This window comes from Polypterus senegalus, chromosome 12 (assembly GCF_016835505.1).
Source record: "Polypterus senegalus isolate Bchr_013 chromosome 12, ASM1683550v1, whole genome shotgun sequence".
NCBI lineage: Eukaryota > Metazoa > Chordata > Cladistia > Polypteriformes > Polypteridae > Polypterus > Polypterus senegalus.
The window spans coordinates 46,264,392-46,288,048 of record NC_053165.1 but is presented as its reverse complement, the minus strand read 5'-3'; the positions used below and the strand labels follow the sequence as shown (position 1 = coordinate 46,288,048).

The 23,657-nt window shown below is 38.3% G+C and overlaps 1 protein-coding gene across 3 annotated transcripts in view; it reads left to right on the top strand.

Annotated features, from left to right (window-relative positions):
• Window positions 1–23,657, top strand: part of si:rp71-17i16.5 (phosphatidylinositol 4,5-bisphosphate 3-kinase catalytic subunit gamma isoform) — a 69,157-nt gene that overhangs the window by 20,476 nt on the left and 25,024 nt on the right. For all 3 annotated transcript variants that reach the window (XM_039771704.1, XM_039771703.1, XM_039771705.1), the window contains exons 3-4: window positions 17,271–17,336; window positions 20,743–20,968. In XM_039771704.1, the coding sequence (XP_039627638.1) occupies window positions 17,271–17,336; window positions 20,743–20,968 (292 nt within the window). The remainder of the gene's footprint in view (window positions 1–17,270; window positions 17,337–20,742; window positions 20,969–23,657) is intronic.

Sequence of the window (23,657 nt, the reverse complement as noted above, 5' to 3'; positions counted from 1 at the left end):
AGGGTTAAGCGCAACATGAAAAATCTCAATGTTGTTGTCTGCTTTGCATGTAAGTGTGTGCCAGAAGAACATCTCAGTGGCTTGCTAGAGTTCAGACAGTTGGATGTAGACTACACTCAGACAGAATCCAAGGCAGATCATTTATTCAGACAGCATTATTCACAATGCAGTTTAAGAAATAGAAAAAAAAAAAAATTATAAAATAATGAGTTAAGATCATCTGTTCATTTCTCCTTTACAAACATTAATCACAATAAGGAAAATAAAGGAATATTCCATCCTCAATGATATTTTATATTTTACATACCCTGTGTTATTTGTAGTGATGGCTGAGAATAATCTTAATCTTGTATTTTCCTGAAGAACAGAGATCACAAAGTTTATGATACAATCAATACCTGTAAATGTATGACAATACATGTTGAGCTTTATGGCACATTATCTAAGAAAAGGTAACTTAGTTGTGTTTCATATTTAGTATGATATTCCATTTTGAAATGTCAGCAATCACACCAGATAACACTTTCCCTGAAACCTTTGTCACCCTTAACCACATTATTCTAATCACACACAGATTCTAGTACAGTTTGTCCTACCATGACAAAACAATAAAGGCATTCAAAGTCCTTTATTACGTGTAAATTTATCTTCACCTCGTCCAACATTAGCAACCCCTACGCTTTTAATCAGATGCATGGTTGGGTTCAGAATTCCATAGGGCACTCATTTTCAACAGGCAAACAACAACAATTTATTTCTTGTATAACCCAAAATAACACAAGGAATGTCTCAATGGGCTTTAACTGGCCCTGTTTTTTGACAGCCCCCGCAGACTTGACTCTCTAAGAAGTCAATACTCCTTTGTCTAGGTTCATCTAACCCAATACATCTTAAAAGAGACACATAAACTGCCTCTTGACACTCATGTCCAGGTCAGAGATCATGCACTCAACTCGCTCCATTAGGCAAGTGATGCTGACTGGACTACAACTCACTTTGATATTTCATCAGTACCAAGAGCTACTCACTCCGACATGACTGTGCTGCTCCATCTCTGCATGTCTTCAGATGTTTATCCCCTACCCTTCTTCACCAGTCACCTTCTACCACACTCTCCTTTTCTCTTTATCTTCTTCACTTTGGAGTCCCGATTGGTTTATGAAATTTGGTGGTCCTGTCTTTTTTACTTTGCAGTTCTTTGAATTAAGACTTGTACAAAGCTACCTCAAGATTTAACACATCTTCAGAGGGCTGCCAGTAGGCCCTTGTTTGTTACTTTTGCTTGCTTGAGGTGGTGTGCTTTGATCAAACGGGAGTTGATAATTCAATCAAAATAGTAGTACATGGCATCATAACACTAACCCATACCAGCAGTCACTGGCTTATCCGTGGTAAAACATCCTTCACACAGAGGCATAACATGGACGGTGTAGTCAGTTTTATGGTGGGAAGCCTGTTGCTTACTGTGTGTAATCCCAGGGAAAAGAATATTTATTCCTTTATTATAAATCTAATGATTACATCTCTAATTATGATTCCTAACATTGGCAGATTAACAAAAGGAGACTCAAGAAAGAAAAACTTGCACACATTTATAGTACCGTGAAAAAAGTTTTCCATCTCTTATAACAGAAACATAGAACACAGGACTACATGCTGTTTGGATCTCCTCTTTCCTTAATGTTGGCCAATGTGGTGTTATCAACATCACCCACAATAAAATATGCTTCCAAGGCAGACAGCTGGGGAAATAATTCCTGGAATGCCCACATTAGCCCTGGCACACTGACAAAGTGATTATGCAATATGCTTTAGTGATGTCATCTATCAGCAGCATTCGGTCATAAAGATGCTTATCATAGACGTTCCTAAGAATTGGGGAGTATGGTGGAAAACATTCCATTGACATATGTGTATGATCCTAAAAAGAGTTTCTTCACTGCGGAAAAGTGGTGAAAAGATACATCATCCCTTAGGACATCATAGTGTGGGATTGGGATCATTGAGCTTGGTGACTTGTTCCTCCTTGGGCGCAAAGACTAGTCTATGAAGCCCTAATCAAGGAATGTGAGTTGGCATGGCGTGGTACACAGTCCAGTCGTCAGGATCTGTGTCTGATACGGCTGCACATGTGGTAACATATGTATCTCTCTGGGCTCTTAAGCTGGACAGTCGCCCAATAACATTCCTCTCACACCTCCTTGTCTTAAACATATTGAAGCCAACTTCATCAACATACAGTAAATGAAGACATCCTGTTCCAATATCCTCACAATAGGGAAGACTAAGTGAGACACATGGATGTACTGTAGGACTAGCTTGTAAAACCTACCTGTTTGTTTTTGGTATCCTACCTGTATATACAGATATCTCACTTCCTTAACTCTGCCACTTCTTCCATCAAAGGGTATTCTGTAGATCTTTTATTCAGTGGTGTTTCAGCACCTGATTAATTTTTAATACACCAACAGCATGCATGTCTCAGAAAATGGTTCGGTTTGCAGTTACAGCTGTTGCTATTTCACTCAAATGTATGGCGTTGCTCAAGTGCACCATCTGAACAATTGCTGCCTCTTGGTTAGGCACAGGCACCTTACCTTACCCACAAGCGAGAGATTTTCTTTCAGTTCTATGAAAATTCAAGTGTATTTCTATTGAGTATTTCTACTGCAGTGGTTATCAAACTCAATCACATGCTGTGGTGGAAGTGGACAAAAACTACTGGCACTATTGCTTGGTTTTTTGGCTGCTGATTATGGAAACAAATTCAGATTGTGCAGGGTGAGATTCCCCTTGGAGGTTTAAAAGGATTCTGATTTACAGATACTAGAAAGCACTGGGGGTTCCCCTTGGAGGTACAATATCACAGTAATGTAGAGATGGGAGATTTGTTAAAAGTTTGTTGAAAATAAATGTTTTTGCAAATACAGGTTGGATCTACGTCGTATATTCCGGTACAGCACTGGTTATATGTATAACGTACAGGTATACATTTGCAGAGTGGTGACTTACAGATTCTCATTCACGAATGTCAGAATCCTTAAAGCCACCCCTAGACCAGCCTCGCACATGGCCTGGCCATGATTTAGGAAATGGGCATCAATTGTTGCTTGTATGTCATTAGAGATCTTTGTTCTTCACAGTCATCTCCCATCAGTTCTTTAAGCTTGTGTCAGAACTCTCACTCAACCTGTTCTTCTTCTTGTTATTTCATTTTATTTCCTGTGCTGACATAAAGTTCACTCCACCAACCACTCCTCTGTATGTGTAGTATGTTCTGATTCATATATCAACAGATTTCTTAATTCATTGCAAAATGGAGGCACTTCAATTCAATGATTTGGGATTGATTGTTGTCAGCTGAGGGAATCTTGCTGCATTTTGCTTACTTAATACTTTCAACTTATTTCTGAGTCTCTGGATGACTGCTGTTTCTACTGTTTTGCAAAATGTCCATTTGCAATTGAGACTGGTGCGTATTCACTGTGAAATGGTTGACTGTTGTGTTGAGGTGGTTGCTGTTTTGCTCATATGGCTTTTAGAACTGACTACATTCACTTCTGGCTTGATTGGACGGCATAGGCAACTGAGAAAAACTGTAACTGAGCACTGCAAAGAGTACATTAGAACTTTATAACAGTGTCTCTTAAACATTTGCGTTTTGCATTATGAGCGACCCACATTCTCCCTTGTGGAACTTCCACCGCTCCACCTTGAAGATTTAGTGCCATTCATCATCCAGGGGAGATTGTTTTCCCCTTGCAAGCAGTGACCCATCACAAAGTATTCTGTAAACCGTTCTCAACCTCCTCTCATTCTGTACAATTGTAATTCAAGATTCAGTATGATCCAAGTTCAGACATTGGATTGCGACCCATAGTTTAAGAAACACTGCTTTAGAACATTAGAAAAGCTGTGATGAGAACAGGCCATTCAAACCAATGAGTTTGTTTATCCTTTTCATCTGAATTGACCACAATAAAATCAAGTCAGAATTTAAAGGTTCCTAAAGTTCTATTCTTCCCCAAACGTCTTGGTAATTTATTCCATGTGACTATAGTTCTTTGTATGAAGATAAACTTTCTAATATTTGTATAGAATTCACCCCTTGAAGTAACAGCTGGGACCTTGTGTATTAATTCCTTTCATAATTTTGAACACTTCAATCATGCTCCCTCTTAATCTTCATTTGCTTAAACTAGAAAAGTTTAACTCATTATATCTCTTCTCATAACTCAAACTTCTCAGTCCCAGAATCAGCCTCTTCTTCTGTTCTTCTTCTCTAGCGCTGTTCTGTCTTTTTTGTAACATGGAGACAAAAACTGCACACAGTACTTCAGGTGAGACCTCCCTAGTGTGTCGTATAGTTTAGGCATAACTTCCCTGAACTTGGACTCCACACCTCATGATGTATCCTGTCATCCTATTAGTCTTCATGATCACATTTGTATGCTGTCTGGATGCAGACAGTGATGAGTCCACTGCGACTCCTATGTTCTTTTCATAAAGTGTACCTTCAAGTTTCAGATCTGCCATTGCGTATTCAAATCTAATATTTTTACTTCCTACACATAACACTTTACATTTACTTATATTAAATTTCACCTCCCATGGATCTGCTCAAGTTTGTATTTTGTCCCAGTCCTTCTGTAACAATGTAGCTGATTCTACGTTATCTTCCTTTCCAAAGAGTTTGGTATCATCTGAAAACAACCAGCTTATTGATTATATTCTTGTCCAGATCATTTATGTATTTCACAAAGATCGCCAGCCCCAGCATTGAGTCCTGAGGAACAACACATTTTAACATCACTTAATTATTGAAAAAGGTTCCCCTCACCATAACCCTTTGTTTCCTATGTCTGAGTCAATTTTCTTGGTGCCCACACACCACACCCTGAATTCCCATTTCTTTTAATTAATTAATTACATTTATAAAGTGCTTTTCTCACTACTCAAAACTGCTATTCACAGACAGAGGGGAACCACTTCAACCACCACCAATGTGTAGCATCCACCTGAATGATGCAAGAGCAGCTAAATTGCACCAGTACACTCACTCAGTATTGTAATTACATGGAGAAGGGGTGAGAGAGATAGCCAATTAAAGCCAGGGGATAATTAGGGGGGCAGAAATGGACAGGGCCATGATGGACAATATAGCCAGGACAGTGGGATAAACCCTACTCTCACCAAAGGATGCACAGGGATCTTTACCACAGTTTTATGTCTCATCCGAAGAACGGTGCCATATTTGCATTGTCCCTGTCACTGCACTGGAGCATTGGGATCCACACACAGACCAATGCATAAGCACACCCTGCTGGCCTCACTAACACCTTTTTCAGCAGCAACCAAAGCTTTTTCCTAAATAGTCTCCAATCAAAGTCCTGGCAGGGTCCTAACATCTTTAGCTTCAAGTGGATGACCATTTCTGAAGTGGGGTTGATATGGCTGCTGATCACTAACCTTTTAGTGTACCTAACCAAAAGCCTTCTGAAAATCAAGGTAAATAATATCATAGGCACCTCTGCTATTGTATGTCCAAGCCAAATGGCCAACATCCCCTTGTACTGTGAGTCTTTTTATGGACTCACTTTAGATCGCACTACTGTTTTTTGACTGAAGACTGACTTGAAGTTACCTCAGGATCCCAACAGAAGTTAAAGAGAGTCCCTTCACAATGGATTTTAAACTATTATTTTAGATAAACCTTCTCTCTGCCATATACTTTCTCCCTCTCTCTGTCTGAAGGTAATTCATTTCAGTAAACCTCCTTTACTTTTCTATTTTGAAGTACTGGCATCTCGCAGTACGAAAAAAAGAAGAGGATTAGCCTTATTTAAAATCTCTTACTCACATCCACAGACTCAGTTTCCTGCAGTTCACTTACACATCCTCTTCTGGAAATAAAAATCTATTAGTATGTTTCAATGAAATAATATCTAATATGAAGGCTTACATCTTAAGTCCCATTAGAAATGATGATATTAAAAAGGCTTTCAGGCAAGAAACTTTGCTGGACTTCTGTGATGAATCCGTCATATATTTTTAATTTCAATCTAAAATTAATTACATTAGCTCTTCTCATCTGGAGCGTACCGTTGAAAGTGCTTACCTACCACAATCACATTTATTAAATTAATCTATTGCTTCCATCTAGTCGGAGGTGACTTTTTACCCTGTCTTTATTACCAACCATAGTATAATGTTGTAATCCTCATGAATACAGATTAGGAAGACCGAAATTTTTAGGTAAGTTAGTAAATACTCGATGATCATGCCATTGGAGAGTAGCATCATGTTGCATGTTTATTAGGTAAGAATTTTATGGGACCCTATGAACCCTGTGAAGATTGATACTTGTCCTGGCCTCAGAAATAACAATTATTGTTCAAAAGCATCCCAAAGCCTTTGATAACAACATCAAGTTTTGTCCTATACACAGAATGGCATACAATTATATTTTACACTAAATGGTTCCTGCTACCACTTCATCTCACTCAACATGACCATCAACGTCTAAAATCTATTGGGCAGTAATTCTGTTCTCCAGTATGGCTTGCAAAAGTCTTTTATATATTTAGAGTGACATATGTTTCCACCACAATTTATCTGTCTCGTTCAGTACTTTATACATTCTCAACAGGATACACCATCAAAACTGCCTTTTAGCATAGCTTACTAAGTTACTGGAAGTTAGAGAAGATGTACAGTATCCTAAAATGAAACATTTGTGTAGCACAAGTTGCAATCGTGAAATGATGTGTGGAGTCATTTTGCCTGAGGAACCATTAGCTGGTGTGTGAATGAAAAGGAATCAGTAGGTTAGAAATCCACATGGGGAAGGAGTGTGAAAAGTAGCCATTAGAGGAGTTAAGGACTGTCCCAAGGAGGGGGCAATCTTGTAGAAATTCTGCATTCCAGAATTACCCCAAGGTAGCCAAAGAAAAGTTGAAAATATGAGAACTGGATGAATACAGGTGTCATAATTTCACTTCTGTTTTAATTTTAAATTTATTTCTTGAATTCAAAAACTCTGTATATCATTTTAGGTGTTTTTGAGGTAAAGGGATTCAGTGGTTTCATGCATTTGTTTTTGTTGTTATTGTGTTTAAAATGTTTCATTTAGAATCTACAGTATTCTCCTGTGGTGACATTTGTATTTTTTTACAGGCACTGCCTTAGGATGTATGACACATGATGTCATTACAACAATGGCATAAAGGTCATCATCGTGCACTTCCTGGTTGTACGAGTTTATGCTTGAACCTTAGCGTAATCATTCTTGATGTCTAAGTTACAACATCCGTTCATCTTAGACTTTGATTCTTGTCTTTCGTTTTGGTTTAGAGTACATGTCAATCTTTTGGTTTTCAACACTCTTGCAACGTCTTTTCTTACTCAGATTTTTGACTTACATGCAACAATCTTAGCTTGTTTCCTGGCTCACTGAAGCAGTTTTAAGTTCACAAATGCCCAAGTATAATTGTGGGGTTAGTGGAACTCACCTATTTTTGTTTTTAAGATTGGGTCATTTTTGCACACACACACAGAGTCCCTATCCATGTAAGCACTGATTACAGCAGATAATTCACATAGGGATTCTCAGGCGTGAAGAATACACAGGTGTCCTTGGGTATATCCTAGACCTAAAGGCTGTAACAGCTGCCCTTTTACTCAGACCGGCACCTACACAACCAAGACTATTGACTTGGCTAACCTGAGGATTCTCCAGATAATAACAAGCCATACTCCTTACAAATAGTCTTTTTTTTCCCCCAGCAATGAAATAACAGGCAATGCAAATCAGAGATGTAAAATCAAGTGCAGATATATTGCGAGTGAAACGAATATATATACAAGGACAGACAAATGCTCAATATTATATATCTGTACACAATCCCCCACTATCCCAAAGACACCAGCGGAAAATTATATATATATATACATATATACAGTGGTACCTTGGTATACGTCCTTAATCCGTTCCAGATCCTTGGACTTATACCAAACAGGACTTATACCAAACAAATTTTTCCCTTAAGAAATAATGGGAAAATGATTAATTCGTTCCCATGAAAAAAAATATCCTATTGTTATTGGCACAGTACATTGATGGGGTTGTATAAAATAATTTAAACACTGCTTAATACTAAAATACATAAATACAAAACCAATTAGATGAAATAAATGAAAATGACTTGTCCAATAACAATGAGTTTAATTTTACTGCACAACAAAGGAGAGCGTTACAGCTCTTCCAAACGAGCCACTTTAGGCGATTGTGTAGCACTGCCGTTGTTCTTCTTCTGGCAGTCTTCAATCCAAATCCCTAAAGCAGATTCCATCCAGACTACTGCCTTATTACATCCACTTACAACTCGTTTTGCACCCTGGTTAAAAGGACACTGCGGCCGTAGATCTTATATTCCTTTCCTACTTTTTAAAAAAGAATCGTAGCCTTCAACAAATCCAAAACGTTTACATTTTCGGCAATCGTTAACATCTTCCGTTTGCACTTGAGCACGGCCCCTGAAGCAGTAGCAGATCGTTTTGGAGCCATAATGAAGGGCTTGACTATGCACAAAGATAAACACAAAAGAGCACAACTCTTTACACAGCGAAACACATTGATGCTGAATGAGCGAGACGAGACATCCTGGTTAACACTGCATTCAGCAAGCAGGAACTTAACTGCGTGCTCTGATTGGTTAGCTTCTCAGTCAGGAGAACTTAACTGCGTGCTCTGATTGGTTAGCTTCTCAGTCATCCGCCAATAGCGTCCCTTGTATGAAATGAACTGGGCAAACCAACTGAGGAAGCATGTACAGGAAGTAAAAAGACACATTGTCCACAGAACCCGCGAAGCAGCGAAAAATCTGCGTTATATATTTAGTTATGCTTTCATATAAAGGGATTACTGTACAGGTTAAAACTTGGCCCTTTTTTTTTGATGGTGCGTGCCCGGTATACCACACGTGTTGTTCTAGCACACGAGTCGTATTCCAAACAAAGGTCGTATACCAAGCAAAATATTTCGCCTCTAAACAGGACGTATACCAAGTTGGATTTATTCCAAAGCAGACGTATACCGAGGTACCACTGTATATATATATATATATACCTGTATATCCTCTTTAATAAAACCCCTGTGTGCGTCCAGGTGTCCGTGTGTGTGTGTCTTCTGGTGAATGTGCATGGCGCTGTGGACGCACACACAATGGAAGCTGGGCACACAGTGAATGGCCTAGCCGCTGCCGCGCATGATAAGTAAATAAAGCACACACGCTGGAAGCTGGGCACACAGTGAATGGCCTTGCCACGGCCATGCATGATAAGAAATAAAGGACAACATTGCTGGGGAGAGTGCTGATTGGGTAGTCGTGGCCGCGCATATAAAATCCGTTGCTGTGGAGACGCCACACATACAATAATCAGCTGCACGCCAGCACAGATTAAAATACTTGCTGAGGAACTAAACAGTACTTGCTGGGGAGACGCCACGGGCACGATTATCAGCTACACACCACACATTACATCAGTTGCTGGGGACACTCTGCTGATTACCCAATGTTGTGACAGAAAATTAAAGTCATATTACGGACAACAAAGCTGTCCGAGAAAATGACAGGCATTTTACAGAAATACAAACCAGTATTACTGCGAGAGAAAATTAACGACACACAATACAGTGACGCATATTACAGCCACATACAAGCCAGTATTACTGTAAGAGAAAATATTACGGACGTATCTACTAACAACATGCCACCCAAAAAAAGGACACGTCAAGTAGGACAAAAGACACGGACAATCAAATCCTATATAAGCAACATCTCCTGGAAGAACGGTCAGCTCAACAAGTAAACATCAACAAAAGAAAGGCTGAAAGACAAAGAAAAATACAAGCAAATAGATCGATTGAAGAAAAAGAAAATGACCGTCAGAAAACGCTAAAAGAGAAAGACTCAGAAGAGCAGACCTTAGAAATAGCTGGCATTTACTTGCCAGAACCAGTATTCAGCCACAGTCAGTTATATGTTGCATTATCAAAAGTTAGAAGTTTTCCAGATGTTGTTGTCAAGGTTGTAGATGGTCCTGAACAAGACAAACTGTTGCCAAACTCAGACAGAATATTTACAAGTAGTGTTGTCTATAATGAAATTGTATAGAAAAATTTCATTAGGTAAAAAAATAGAACATTTTACCTAAATATCTTCTTCAGATATTGTGTCTTACAGATTGTTACAAAGTTTTACATTAAGACAATATCAATTATACTTACTGTGTTGTCATATACATTTCTATTTTATTTTTATTATTATTTTACTTTTGGCTTCTTGCAAAAATATTTTTGACAAAAAAAAACGAAGACAAGAAACAGAATGAGGTCAAGGTCCCTTGCCATTTAATACAGACTGTTCCTACTAATGTTCATGCACTACTGTTCTAGCACCCGTTATTGTAACGGGCTTAATGTCTAGTATATATATATCCTATTTACCCCAAGCACACAAATATACAGTAATAATAAAAAAAAAACTACAAAGCCCTCCCTTGCCCCTAAACAATAAATGAATACACACAGAACACAAAACACAAACACAGATCAAAACAAATGGCAATTGGAGTGGATGTGAGTCCAGAGTTATTAAAGTCCTGAATTAAACGAATACTGGCTGAAATTATATTTTGCTCCTTCCTGAAAAAATACAAAATGACCTCACTGTGTGAGTCCTCTGCAATGGCTGAATGAAGCCCGAACCGTGGGATTTCTCCGCACTGGCTGTTGTTATGTTGTTCCGGATAATGAAAAAAAGCAAATGGTAAAGTTGCACACTGATTGCAGGTGAGGATTTGGAATATGAATGTGTAAATGACTCCTTTCTCCTCTCTGCCTCTCCTTGCTCTTCAATCTCCTTGCCTCCCCACATTTAAATGACAAATATCCCGGATATAATGATTGTGGAAACAGGTAATTCCAGTCTTGGGGTCGCGGTTTCCCTGCATCGTCCTTTTCAATTTGTTTTCTGGGGACAACATTTACTTACACACACACACACACACACACACACACACACACACGATAGTAAACGGGACAATGTGAACAAAACGCGACTCGACACAAACACAAAAAGTACCTACTATTCTGTAGCCCCTCTACAAGGCTACCTTGGTCCTTGAAAATAACCTAGATACTGTACATGGAAGCTGACACATTTTGGTTAATGCCACTTTCCAAACAACAATGCATCACTCTCACGGTGCTGCTCTCTGCTGGAGACATCTCCCCTCAACCTCCTAAACCTGTCCAAAAGAAAGTAACAATTTCCCCACACTTAGGTGCCCTGCATTTTCTTTATTACTTCAAAGTAAGAACATTAACAATACTTTCAATAAAGACATAAAAGACTGAAGATTAACTGAAAAGAAAATATCAGTGTGAAAATAAGGTGTCATTCTGGGCAGCAGTGGGCTGACGTATGATCTGCATTCTTCATCATCCAGGTGGATAGATTCTCTCCGATGAAATGGGGTCTCTCTCTCTCTCTCCTGGTTTCCCAGATGGGCTCTTCTTTATGTCACAAAGCCACGTGGGGTTCTGAAGTTTGTGATGTTACAAACAGTTATTCTGGTGATGGACAGCTCTGCCTAAAAGCTTTGCTTCAGGGTGCTTTATCTGTGCAGTCTGTTTCCTGGGCCAATGGTCAGCTAGGTTGGCCATACAATGCTGGAGAAATATCAAAAAATCAGAGTTCACATTCGTTTGGAATTTTAGTTTTTAAAGGACTCAAGCAAAAAGATCAGCGTGGATCATTAAGAGAATTCGGATGTTACACAATAGGATTGAGCAGGAGCTTGATCTTAGCAGTCCGGGCATGTTCCTGTGAGTTGTCTCCTTGTTTCAGTTATATAGAGTACCAAGCACTTTGTTGAAAAAATGCAATCAATAAAGTTTTTGGACTGTCAGGAGGCCCACTGCAGGGAGGAATATTACCAGAAATATATTTGCAAGTGATGCAGGGGCTAGTTAGGTTTAAAACAAGTAAATACTGCACACAAAATTACACATATGACTGCAAATCTATATAGGGGGTATAAACCACAGTGAGGTATTGATTCTTGATTATATTTGCTGCACACTATGGCTATAATATGCATTGCGATTTGTGGGGCCTTAAATACAAAGGTGTGGATCTCATTAAATGAAGCCCAATCAAGAGCTAGCAATTTAAACAAATGGCATGCATTTGACCACAATGAATGAGAGATTTCAGTTTTAATACATTTGCAAACCTTTCTGAAAACATGGTTTCACTTTGTCATTATGGGTTATTGTGTGTGGACTGAACGGGCAAATTTCTCTATTTAAAAATAAATCTTCAACACAATGAAGCGTGCAGAAAAGTGAAGGGCTCTGAATACTTTTGTAATTCACTATACACTATGCATATTTACTATACATATATATACTACATATATTTTTTTTAACATATAGGTATCACTCACAGAAAGCAAATGAAAATGTCAGCAAATGCAGATGTTAGATGATCTGGGAAGGGTTTACAGGCGCTGAGTTAAACACTATCCAGACCAGCTGCTTTGTGGGTTTTACTTTCATTATGTTCTGATTCACTGGGAGCTTTGATACAAGGCTCAGTGTTTAAAGCTTCGTAAGCCAAGGCATAACTCATAAACCAGAGCATTAAATGAGGCAGCACAAGGGAATCTGATCATATGTCTGCTTGTGGGATAACAAATCTCATTAATCGCAGACAACATGTATAAACACATCTTCTAAAATTCCCATGAAACCACACTATTTATGTATAGTTCTATTTAGCAGCAAAAAATAAAAAAAAAAAACAAATGAAAGGCAATAAATGAATATCAATTTGAGTTTAATACTTCCTTGGCGTCAAGGGCTTTCCATTGGTATCCAGCTTGCCTTCCATTTCCTAACTGCAACTTGGACCATTTGGTGTTCAACAACAACATTTATGTATATAGCACATTTTCATACAAACAGTAGCTCAAAGTGCTTTACATATTAAAGAATAGAAAAATGAAAGACACAATTATAAAACAAAATAAATCAACATTAACATCGAATAAGAGTAAGGTTCAATGGCCAGGGGGGACAGAAAAAACAAAAAAACTCCAGACGGCTGGAGAAAAAATAAAATCTGTAGGGATTCCAGACCATGATACCGCCCAGTCCCCTCTGGGCATTCTACCTAACATAAATGAAACAGTCCTCTTTGGATTTAGGGTTCTCACGGAAGGGCTTGATGATGATGATGGTCACGTAGACTTCTGCCTTTTAATCCATCCATCATTGTTTGAGCATCATGAAGCTTTGAGTAGGTGGAGGTGGCACCACAAAGAAACCGGAAAAAGAAACAGAAAAGAGAGTAGGGGTCAGTACCGATTTTAGAGCCACCATGAATAGTTATTTTGAGGAGATTGAACATATAGAGTATCAGGATTAAGTTAAATTACGATTAAAGTGAAGTTATAAAAAGGCCATGTTAAAGTAATGTGTTTTCAGCAGTGTTTTAAAGTGCTCTACTGTATCAGCCTGGCGAATTCCTATTGGCAGGCTATTCCAGATTTTAGGTGCATAGCAGCAGAAGGCCGCCTCACCACTTCTTTTAAGTTTTGTTCTTGGAATTCTAAGGAGACACTCATTTGAGGATCTGAGGTTACGATTTGGAATATAAGGTGTCAGACATTCCGATATATAAGATGGGGCGAGATTATTTAAGGCTTTATAAACCATAAGCAGAATTTTTTCTGCTGTGTTGTAAATTGTGAATGTAAAATCAGTAAACGTGCGCTCATGCATGAGTTTGTCTCGTGGTGTAGTCGTGAAGGTTTATTTCCTTTCTGTTTGTGCCAAGTTAGGCTCTGGCTCCCATTGACTGAATGCTGATACTATTCTTTATATATTTCTTTTAAGTAAACACAGGCTGATTAGTATGAAAAGAGGAATCATTTATTGAGAGCTGACTGGTGCAAATTTTTAAATTGGATGTTTTCCTATAAATTATTTACTCACCCTTGTATTTGTCCTAATATATGATCCCCATAAATTTACAAGCCACATGACCGTCTGCTTTGTTTTTGCACTTGTGCTTCCTGTGAGCCTGTGACAACACATGGCCTCCATTCAAATGTTTAAATAAACTATAGGGCAGAAAGCAAAAGGCTCTACGATCCTTGCCTGGCATTTTGATACTTGTGTTCAAAGCAGAGGACACAACTTGGATTCGATGAGCTTCAGAGAGGGGTCACCAAATATGCAAAAGGCAAAACTTTATTAATCTCTACAAGCACAATGACAAACTATAAACAGAAGTGCCGATGCACCCAGCAGAGAACACTGGTTTCGTAAGAACTCACTTCTTTTGGATATACCGTAGTGGTAGAGTTAAAATTTAAATTCTGTAACCTTCATCTACTCAATGAGAAAAGTAAAGTGAAATGCTGTGAAAATATGCACAATCCTCGACTTTAATGCATATAGTTAAAAATCACATCTGAAAGAGGCCAATGGAGAACAGAAGAACTCTTCAGTCTGTTCAGTATACAGGGTGGTCCATATCTAATTATGCAACTTTTAATGCAATGCAGGAACACAATACAAGACAAAAGAATTGTTTGAAATATCTTGTAATAAACAAAAATGGACTTACATTGAATTAATTCACTGATTTTTTTGTGAATTCTCTATGTGATAAACTTAATAAGTTATAGTGTAATGAAAATTGCATTATTAGATCTGGACCGCCATCATATATAATATGATGTGTAACATATATATATATATATATATATATATAAAATATGATGTGTACTGTAATTCTTAATCTAAATTCTTTATTTTAATGTAACTTTGGAGCCCTGTATTCTAGACCCTGTGAATGAGGTGGTGGACGTGTGTATTACTTTTCTTCTTGGTAAATGTTTCACTTTATCAATTTGTTCATCCTGTTTCCATAAATTTTCTAGTACTGACTAGCATATTCTGTTAGAATTGTGTCTGTGTGTCTAGCAATGTTGTTGTATAAAGTTACATTCAATATAGCAACATCTGAAGCATTGACTGTTCTACCATCCACAGAATGACAACTTTCACGTTATCACGAACGTTTGGAACTAACCCTACTGGTTCCCATGTAACAGAACACATTAAAGCTCAGATCTTTCATACCTGCCTACGGAGTAGTCAATGGATCAGCAACTATATACTGTATATGGAGGCACTCATAAAGTCCTATGCTCCTTCTCAGCCACTGAGGTCTGCTGATGAATTACATCTGGTGATGCCACCTCTGGAAAGAGCAGCAGAGAAGAGATCAGTGGAAAGAAGGGCAGAACCACTTTGAATGTTGGGGCGCCACTCAGGTGGCCCCATTTAATAAGCAGAGCTAACAAAAATTGTGCACAATGGCACAACAGAAAAGATGACTTGAAACAGCCCAACAAATAAAGCTTCCCCAAATTAGGGAGGCATAGGAAGCTTCTCCAAATCAGGTTCCAGTTCCATTATTTTCCAGGACAGTGCAGCTTTATGGAACCTGTTGCTTATCCACATCCGAATTGCTGACTCCCTGAATGTTTTTAAGAAGTATTTGAAGATTGTCTTGTTCTGTAAATATCTTTCTAATTGATAATGCTTTTGATGCAAGATTCTTAGTAGCTAAGATAAGAGTAACTCTGTTCAGTGGTGAGCTCCTCACTTGTGATGATTAGATTTGCACTTCTGACCTGTAACACATGTTTCAAAGCAGTCCCCCAGACTGATATTTACTTGAATACGTTGACGATAAAAGCACCTGCTAAGTGAATTAAGGTAAATGTAAATGAAATCCTATTAGAACTTAGAGGAGCGACACAAATGTACCTTAAAGCGATTTTCTTAAAAGTAGTCAGACTAGCAATGGTCAGGAGGCAGAGTCGGTGATACCAAAATATCGAAGCTAAAATAACAACCGCAAATCAAGAGTCAACATGAAAGCAACATTTACGTACCTAATCTGCTCTTTGAAAAACTAGTTGTGTCTTTCCAAAAGAGATTTTGCTTTATTAAGTAACATTCAGGTGCCAGTTAATGCATGGTAAAATCTTTTATAGATTTTATATGTGATGACATCATAGGTCCTAACTAGAAATGGGGTCATGGCTACAAACAATATGACAGTGCCCATGAAAACCAATGACCATACCAATAAGAAATTATATTAAAAAAGATGGTGTGATGATGTCAGTAACAAAGCTAAAAAAAAAGAGAAACACAAAATAATTAATTAATAAATAAATAATACTGCGGTGGGCTGGCGCCCTGCCCGGGGTTTGTTTCGTGCCTTGCGCCCTGTGTTGGGTGGAATTGGCTTCAGCAGACCCCCGTGGCCCTGTATTTAGGATATAGCGGGCTGGATAAGGGATGGATGCATAAATAATAATTATTCCTAACAATTCACAGCAAAGAATTGATGAAATTGATTCTTTTGTTTAGATGAAGGCATAAATTCTTCTTAAAAATGTATGTTATAAACAAATTAACAAATAAAAGGATTACATTAAAGATTGGTATCAAACAGAACAAAAAAGTCACGAGACATGTTGAAGGCCAAAAGATTCTCACTATTTAAAACAATTTGTTAAATTAAAATATTAAAGAACCTAGTAGCCAATCTCTGGCAGATTTTATGATTTATTTTTAATAAGTCCATCTAATTAAATCATTAAATAATGGAAAAACATTAATATGGTGAAAAATGAAAAAGTAAGCACATAGTCTGAATCAGGATGGTCAAAACCCAAACTCCATAGCAGCACCAAGTCAAAGCAGTAGGTAGAGTGGTGTGAACAGACAAAGATAATCAAACTCCAAATTCAGCATCACTCTGTGTGAAAGAGTAAAGAAGTGTGAGAAAAAGACATCTTGTACATTCCACCATAGTATCCATAATCACTACATGGACTTTCTAAGAAAGTGTTTGGGGCATTAAGCCCAATTTTGTGATCATGGACTTCCCAAAGATGGTGCTACCTAAGCTCATTGCAAATTATAAGCAGTGAGATGCTGTATTATATTTTCACAACTGATGGCATTGTGTGATCATGCTTCTAGTGTACGCACCAATATATATAGAAATGGTTGGTTTGTACATTACAATTTGGAAATAGATTTGTTTTATTGATGCTCTGTAAAGAGATCCACTGCATTTCACTTATAAAAGTTGTTTCCTTATTTTAAGGCTTTAAAGGCAGAACCTTATCATGACAGCATGCTGGCACGATTTTTGATAAAGAGAGCACTGCAGGTAAGTATGATTGTAAATTTCATTCAGTTCAGTTAATTGCTCATCCTAGTACATTGTACCAGGATGACCAAAGAACGGCTTGTGTGCAGTCTGTTCATATATTATGGTCACCATGCAAAAATCTATATTCTGATGTTGTAACTAACTGTAATTTCTGTAAGAAAGTTACAGAAAATCCATTACAAATTGGACAAATTTCAAGATTTGAAATATTTTGTGATTTGTCAGCATAACATGAAAGCTCTTATTGGAGTCTTGAAAAAGGTCTATGAAAAATAATTAAATAAAGCCACACAAGCTGCTTTCAAAAATAATCTGTTCAAGCCAATTGTCTACATCAACTCGTAAATAAATTCAGCCAAATAGTACAAAGCGCAACACCACATTGAAGGTGGCCTAACTTATGTTGTGAAATTCCAGGGACAAATGACATTTGGACAGTGCAGATCGGATCGGGTGCTTCATAAGCATCGACTTCAACCTGCATGCTCATGTGACAACCCCTTTGCGACATTTCTGGCAACTTTTGCCCATTTAATACAATTCTATACACCCATTTACATTTGTATTGGAATGTTTACTGTTGGTGTGGTAGCAATTAGTTAGTAGAATTGTTTTTGAAGTATAGCACAAATAATACAACACACAAAAGTATTTTTCTAATGTAAAATAAATCAAGGTTAAACCTATCTCAAATATATGGTTGTGGAGTTCATACTTAATTTTAAATCATGAGTTTTCTATGTACAAATGGATGTCTTGTACCTGATACCTCCAGTATAGGCTTCCAATCTTCATGACCCTAAAATGAAAATAATGAGAACTTCCAGAAATTGTTCTTTGGATATTTATCAATTCATTCAAACTGTTCACTGTTATCCACTGTATTCAATTCATGGTTCAGCCAGGCCCATCAACACAGACATTGCTTAAACCTTTGAAATGCTTCTTGATCCTTCATCTTCTCTTCTTTGTATCAATATGAAGTAATTTTTGAGGCAATAGTTTGCATTTTCTTAGACTCATAAGGGATTTTCCATGGTATTCTCTGTGAATACTTTCATTTCACTGGACAACAGGGACTTTGCTTCCTTAACACATGTGAGTGTATCTTATAGATTTTGATCTGCTGATCACAAAAGTCACCTTTACATGTTCCTGTCATGTACCATTTTAATGCAGTTATCTATTTTTGTGATTTCCTCCCATATTATGTGTAAGTACTGTATATCCAGTACAACGACAGCAACATTTATATTCATTCAATAATCAGAATGTGACCTGATATAAAAAACTATCCCTGAATCTAATTTAGCAAGTAACTATTTTACTCTAAAGTACTCTGTTCCATCAATCCATCCATCCATCCATCCATCCATTTATTTTCAAACTCATTTGCTATATAGATACAGTATGATATGGAATTCACAATAGACTCAGGGGGATACATACATTGAGATAGCAAACCAGACTGAGGTTCTTCCTCACCCTCATGCACTAAAGTTTTTTCCAGCCAGTGGTAGCACTCAATTTGGACCTGCCATGACATTTTACCATGCAGGCTGTCACAGATGACCGGGGACACTGCCCGGCCAGGACACCTGGATAGTCCCCGAGTTGGACAATACTTTTCCTCGGCCACTAGATGGCAGCCGCACGGGGCTATTTGGGGGCCACAGGGACACAGCTGGGACGCTCTTTATGAGAGGACATGGCCACCGCCAGGGGGCGCCCGGACAGTGAGAGAAGCTTGGATGACAGCACTTCCGCCACACCAGGAAGTGCTGTCGGAAGTGATTCCAAGGTCACCCGGAGGGCTTCCAGGTGCTTTTTCTGACACTTCCGCCACACCAGGAGGTGACATCAAGGGGAGCACCTGGGGCTCATCCGGGTCATGATAAAAGGGGCCGCCTCCTTCCAGTAGATGAGCCAGAGTTGGGAGGAAGGAGACGAAGCTTGTGAGGAGGAGGAAGGAGGTTGAGAGAGAGAGAGAGAGAGAGAGAGAGAAAAAGAAAGAAGAAGAAAGGAAAGAGAGTTGGTGAGAGAAGGCATTGTGGTGCATTGAAAAAAATAAAATAAAGGAGTGTGCTTTGGACATCCTGGTGTCAGTCTGTCTGTGTTTGGGGGTGCGTTCTCCACAAGGCATATAACTCCATTTCGTGCTTATTTCTACAAATTATGTTGTTTCAAAACGTTTGCGTTTAGTTCAAACACTAATCTGCAAACTTAGCAGCAATATTCTTCTTGAAGAATGGTAGATCCTCCTTGCTACACTAATCTTTATTGAAGGTCATTGTTATTCTCTTTTTCTGTCAATACACTCATGAATGTTGACATTTATCAAGCCAGGAGAGGGCTGTAGACCTGCCAATATAAGAGCATCCTACCATCAGGTGTTCAAGACACTTTGGTAGAACAGCTTCTTCTGAATAGATTAATTTTCTCCACTTGAAGATTATCGTTTTGACCTTTTAATAATGGACTTTTAATTGGTTGAAAATGGCCATGCAATGTTTCCTAGGCAGATCAGCAGTTACATTTTTTTTGTTGTTATTGTTGTCTGCTATTAGGTTTTTATGAGGGTGAAGATGTTGAAGTAGTCATTCATTCATTCTCTGAATTTGCTTGTTCCAATTCAGGGTAGTGAAAAGCAGTCCAGGATAAGGGTTTCCTCCATTACAGGGCAAACTCCCTCAAATTCACTTAACAGGAGACAGTTTGAAGTGACCACTCAATCAAATGTCTTTCAGAAGTGGGAGAAAACCGATCTTCAGAAATAATGATTAGCTACAGCCCTAACAACTGTTCCACCCACTCCTAAATACAAATTACATTTTTGGACACCTTTTAGAGAGTTGCTTTCTAATTTTGTTACGCTTGTTTGAAGTGTGCTGCTGGGCCAAACTCCATTTGTGACTCAGCAACAATAATATTCTTAGGCTCAAATGTCCTGTGCTTTCAATATCTTGGCATATATGACAGTTCCAAACATCCCAGGCATTGTAACAAAACACTTTAAACACAGATTATATTAAGAATAAAGTGTCCACAAGAAGGAGTCATACACTAACCAGGTACTTCTTATATATTATTATCCCCAATAGACAAGGCTACTCAAGCCATGTTAGTCTGTGGTCACTCAAAACTCTTCATGTCTTTGCTCCTCGTTTCCACAGAAATCATCTCCAGCCTTTTTCATTCCTACCTCAAAGCAAGATCAACCTTATCTCCAAAAATGAAAGCTTAAGTAATAAAGTTACTCAAAAGAAACAATTCAAGTCTAACAGTTCAAGCCTTCCTAAATTATGACTTAGAGATTTTCCTTGAGAGGATCTAAAGCAGAAGCCAAGCTGTGATCTGCTCATACTGCATCTGGGCCTTCTTGATTTTTTTCCTATATTCGCAGAGTAAAAGAATCGGACATTTCTTTTTCTGGTATTTGCGGAGTGAGATCACTTGCTCGCCATACTTTCAGGAACGCTTTGCTGCAATCCTTGAGGCATACCTGTTGGGGTGCGGTAAAGCAATGTTAAGCGCCTTCCGGAAGCAAGTGCAGTTGGTTGACAGTCTTCACAAAGTGGCAACAGAAATCAAAAAACTCATTCCAGAAAAGAGCGACCTGCCTGCAAATGGTAAGATGGACTTATTATGTTATGTGTCCAATGTTAATCTCTTGTTAGTGGCTCCCCTTTTTGTCTTTGTTGTTTTAATTTTGTCTTTTTTTTCTTGTCATTGTTAATAATTTTCAATTAATGTGGAGAATAAAGAGGTTGCATTTTGCATTAAGTAATTGTCTTAAGGTGCTGCAGCAATTAAGGCTGCAGTCACCTGATATTAATATAAAAGATCTCATTCAGTTTCAGCTCCTCGCAGTAGCATTTTCCTTCACGCACTGCTCTTGCGGGTTTTAAGAATTCAGGAAAGAACATTTTTTACCTTTGTTTAGTCAATGTCTGACTTTTGTTGTTACAGTTTTTCAGTTTTATTTGGGAGTTTTTATAATACAGAGAGCTTTATGAAGCCATTGTTGTCATATGTATAGAGTACAGTTTAACTTGTCAGAACTGTCAATGGTGTACCGGCTTAAACTATCAGCAAGCGGAAAGACACTATTTCCATGATTAAGTCATGGATGGCAGTCAGCCCCTGATTGAGCTTGATTAAAATTTACACATTTTCTTTTGCTCAGCGGGACGTGTGGGCCTCTGGGAATTCAGTGACCTGCATGTTTTATTAATTTAAAATTTACTCTGTTTCTCTTTTGTATAGCTCCAAGGTGGGCTGGAGTTGGGGGTACACATTTATATATGAGAATATTTTTCTTATACTTTGTCATCCTATTCCTACTGTTTGAAATCAAATTTAAAAATTCATTAAAAAAGAGTACACTTTAACTCTTGGTTACATGTGCAAATCAGCATGCAGCATGTTGCCAGTCAGCTACAGTAAGATTAATAGGTGTAACTATGTGTTCAGTGATAGTTTCAGTGTCCACCTAGAGAATTCTAAAAATTGCTTATTTTTTGTTTCAGGCTTTTCTACTTATAATTTGTACTTTAATTGTGGTGTTTTTATTTTGACTTCGGTTAATTCAGTTTTTCTTTAGTAATTTTTAACTAAATCGTAATCTAGGTTGGGTTAAGGGCTCATTTATACTTCATACTTAGAACGCGTACACGCCCGTATCATGGTTGCCATGCGTTCCCTGCGTTCATTTGATGCGTCCTCTGAGCAGGTCCTCAGAAATTAACGTGATGCATCCGCGAGTTGCAGTACCAGTAAAAAGTAGGGAGGCACAGTGTGCTAAAAGTTGGAATGTGACAGAAAGCTGCTTTGCTGATCCTACGGGATCGATGTACGTGCTTCGATGTTTGATGAATGGTTCGATGTGGTGTAGCAAAATGTCGACATACAAATACATTTGTGGTGCTTTTATATTCAAGTGTCGCATATTCCTGATCGTAATGTCACCATACATTTTAAAAGTCTCACATACCGTCTTCTGTGCCGTCTTTTTTTCTATGGCTTCCTCCTGTTCTGGCAGCAGCGACAAACAGCAATAGATCGCCACACAGAACACATTAAATGTATGATATTCTCCACATTTAGAATTCTTAGATTTATACTTGATATCACTTTCATGATGAAATGCATTAAAGTATGTATGTTACATGTTATAGATAAATCTGTAACTTTGTTTAAATAATGAATACTGTAATAATTACACACATGGGGGTGACACGGTGGCAGAGCGTTAGCGCTGATGTCTCGCAGGCAGTCATGTCACTGATATTCCCTGTCTGCAGTTTACATGTTTTCCTGCTGGGTTTCCTCAGTGTGTTCTGGTTTCCTTCCAAAGATATGCAGATTTGGTTACACTAAAATGATGCCAGTGTATGTGAGTGCTTGTGGTCACTTTGCGATGGGCTGATGCCTCGTCCAGGGATTGTTTCTGCCTCGTGCCCAATGCTAGCTGAAATGGGTGCATCCCTGCATTGATGGATTTAATCATTAAACATCCTTTTCAGAGATATTGCAGTAAGGTGTCATTGGAATTTAATGGGTGTTCCAGGCAATTCACAACACAGCGAAGCCGAACCTGTTCACATCATGATGATATCTCGCACTGCCACCTGCTGGATTCCTCCAGATTTACGTAAAGTACACGCGCAAGTATAAACAGTACAACACTTGCGTAGCAGGACCGTCTGCTGCAGCATGCGTCGCATTGCGTGAAGTATAACTCCAGCCTAAGTCTGCTGCCACTACTGGCTGCTGACTTTTTCATATAATAATGGGGTCCTACAAAAACCTGCTCTGTTTCGCCTTCCCTAGTAACCATCGGACACCACACTTATAATATTGGTTAAAGTGCCAATTATATTGAAAATAAAATCAACCAAGAAATACAAAATTGATGCATACATGCATGATACAAAGACAACATAAAGTATGACACAAAGTAATAACACAAACTACAATTAACAGTTTTAAAATATTAGATTATGACACAGTGAAATCTCACTCCATAACTTGGTGAATCACAGTTAATAGTGATATGGAAGGTGAAATGAAAACATCTTCTTTCACGTCTTCCAAATCTCACTCCTCCAGAATATTTCCTTTAGTTAATCTCCCATATTGGGTTAAATGATCCCATACTTCTGGAAAGTGCAGACAGTAGTCCATTTTAGTAGGGGTGATTTCTTCTGGCACTGACATAGGCCTTCTACTCCCAACAAGGTCACAGTGATCTTCTATTTTTGAAAATCCTTCCTTTGCTCAGAACATCCTGTTTCATTGAATCACTTCCTGCTATTG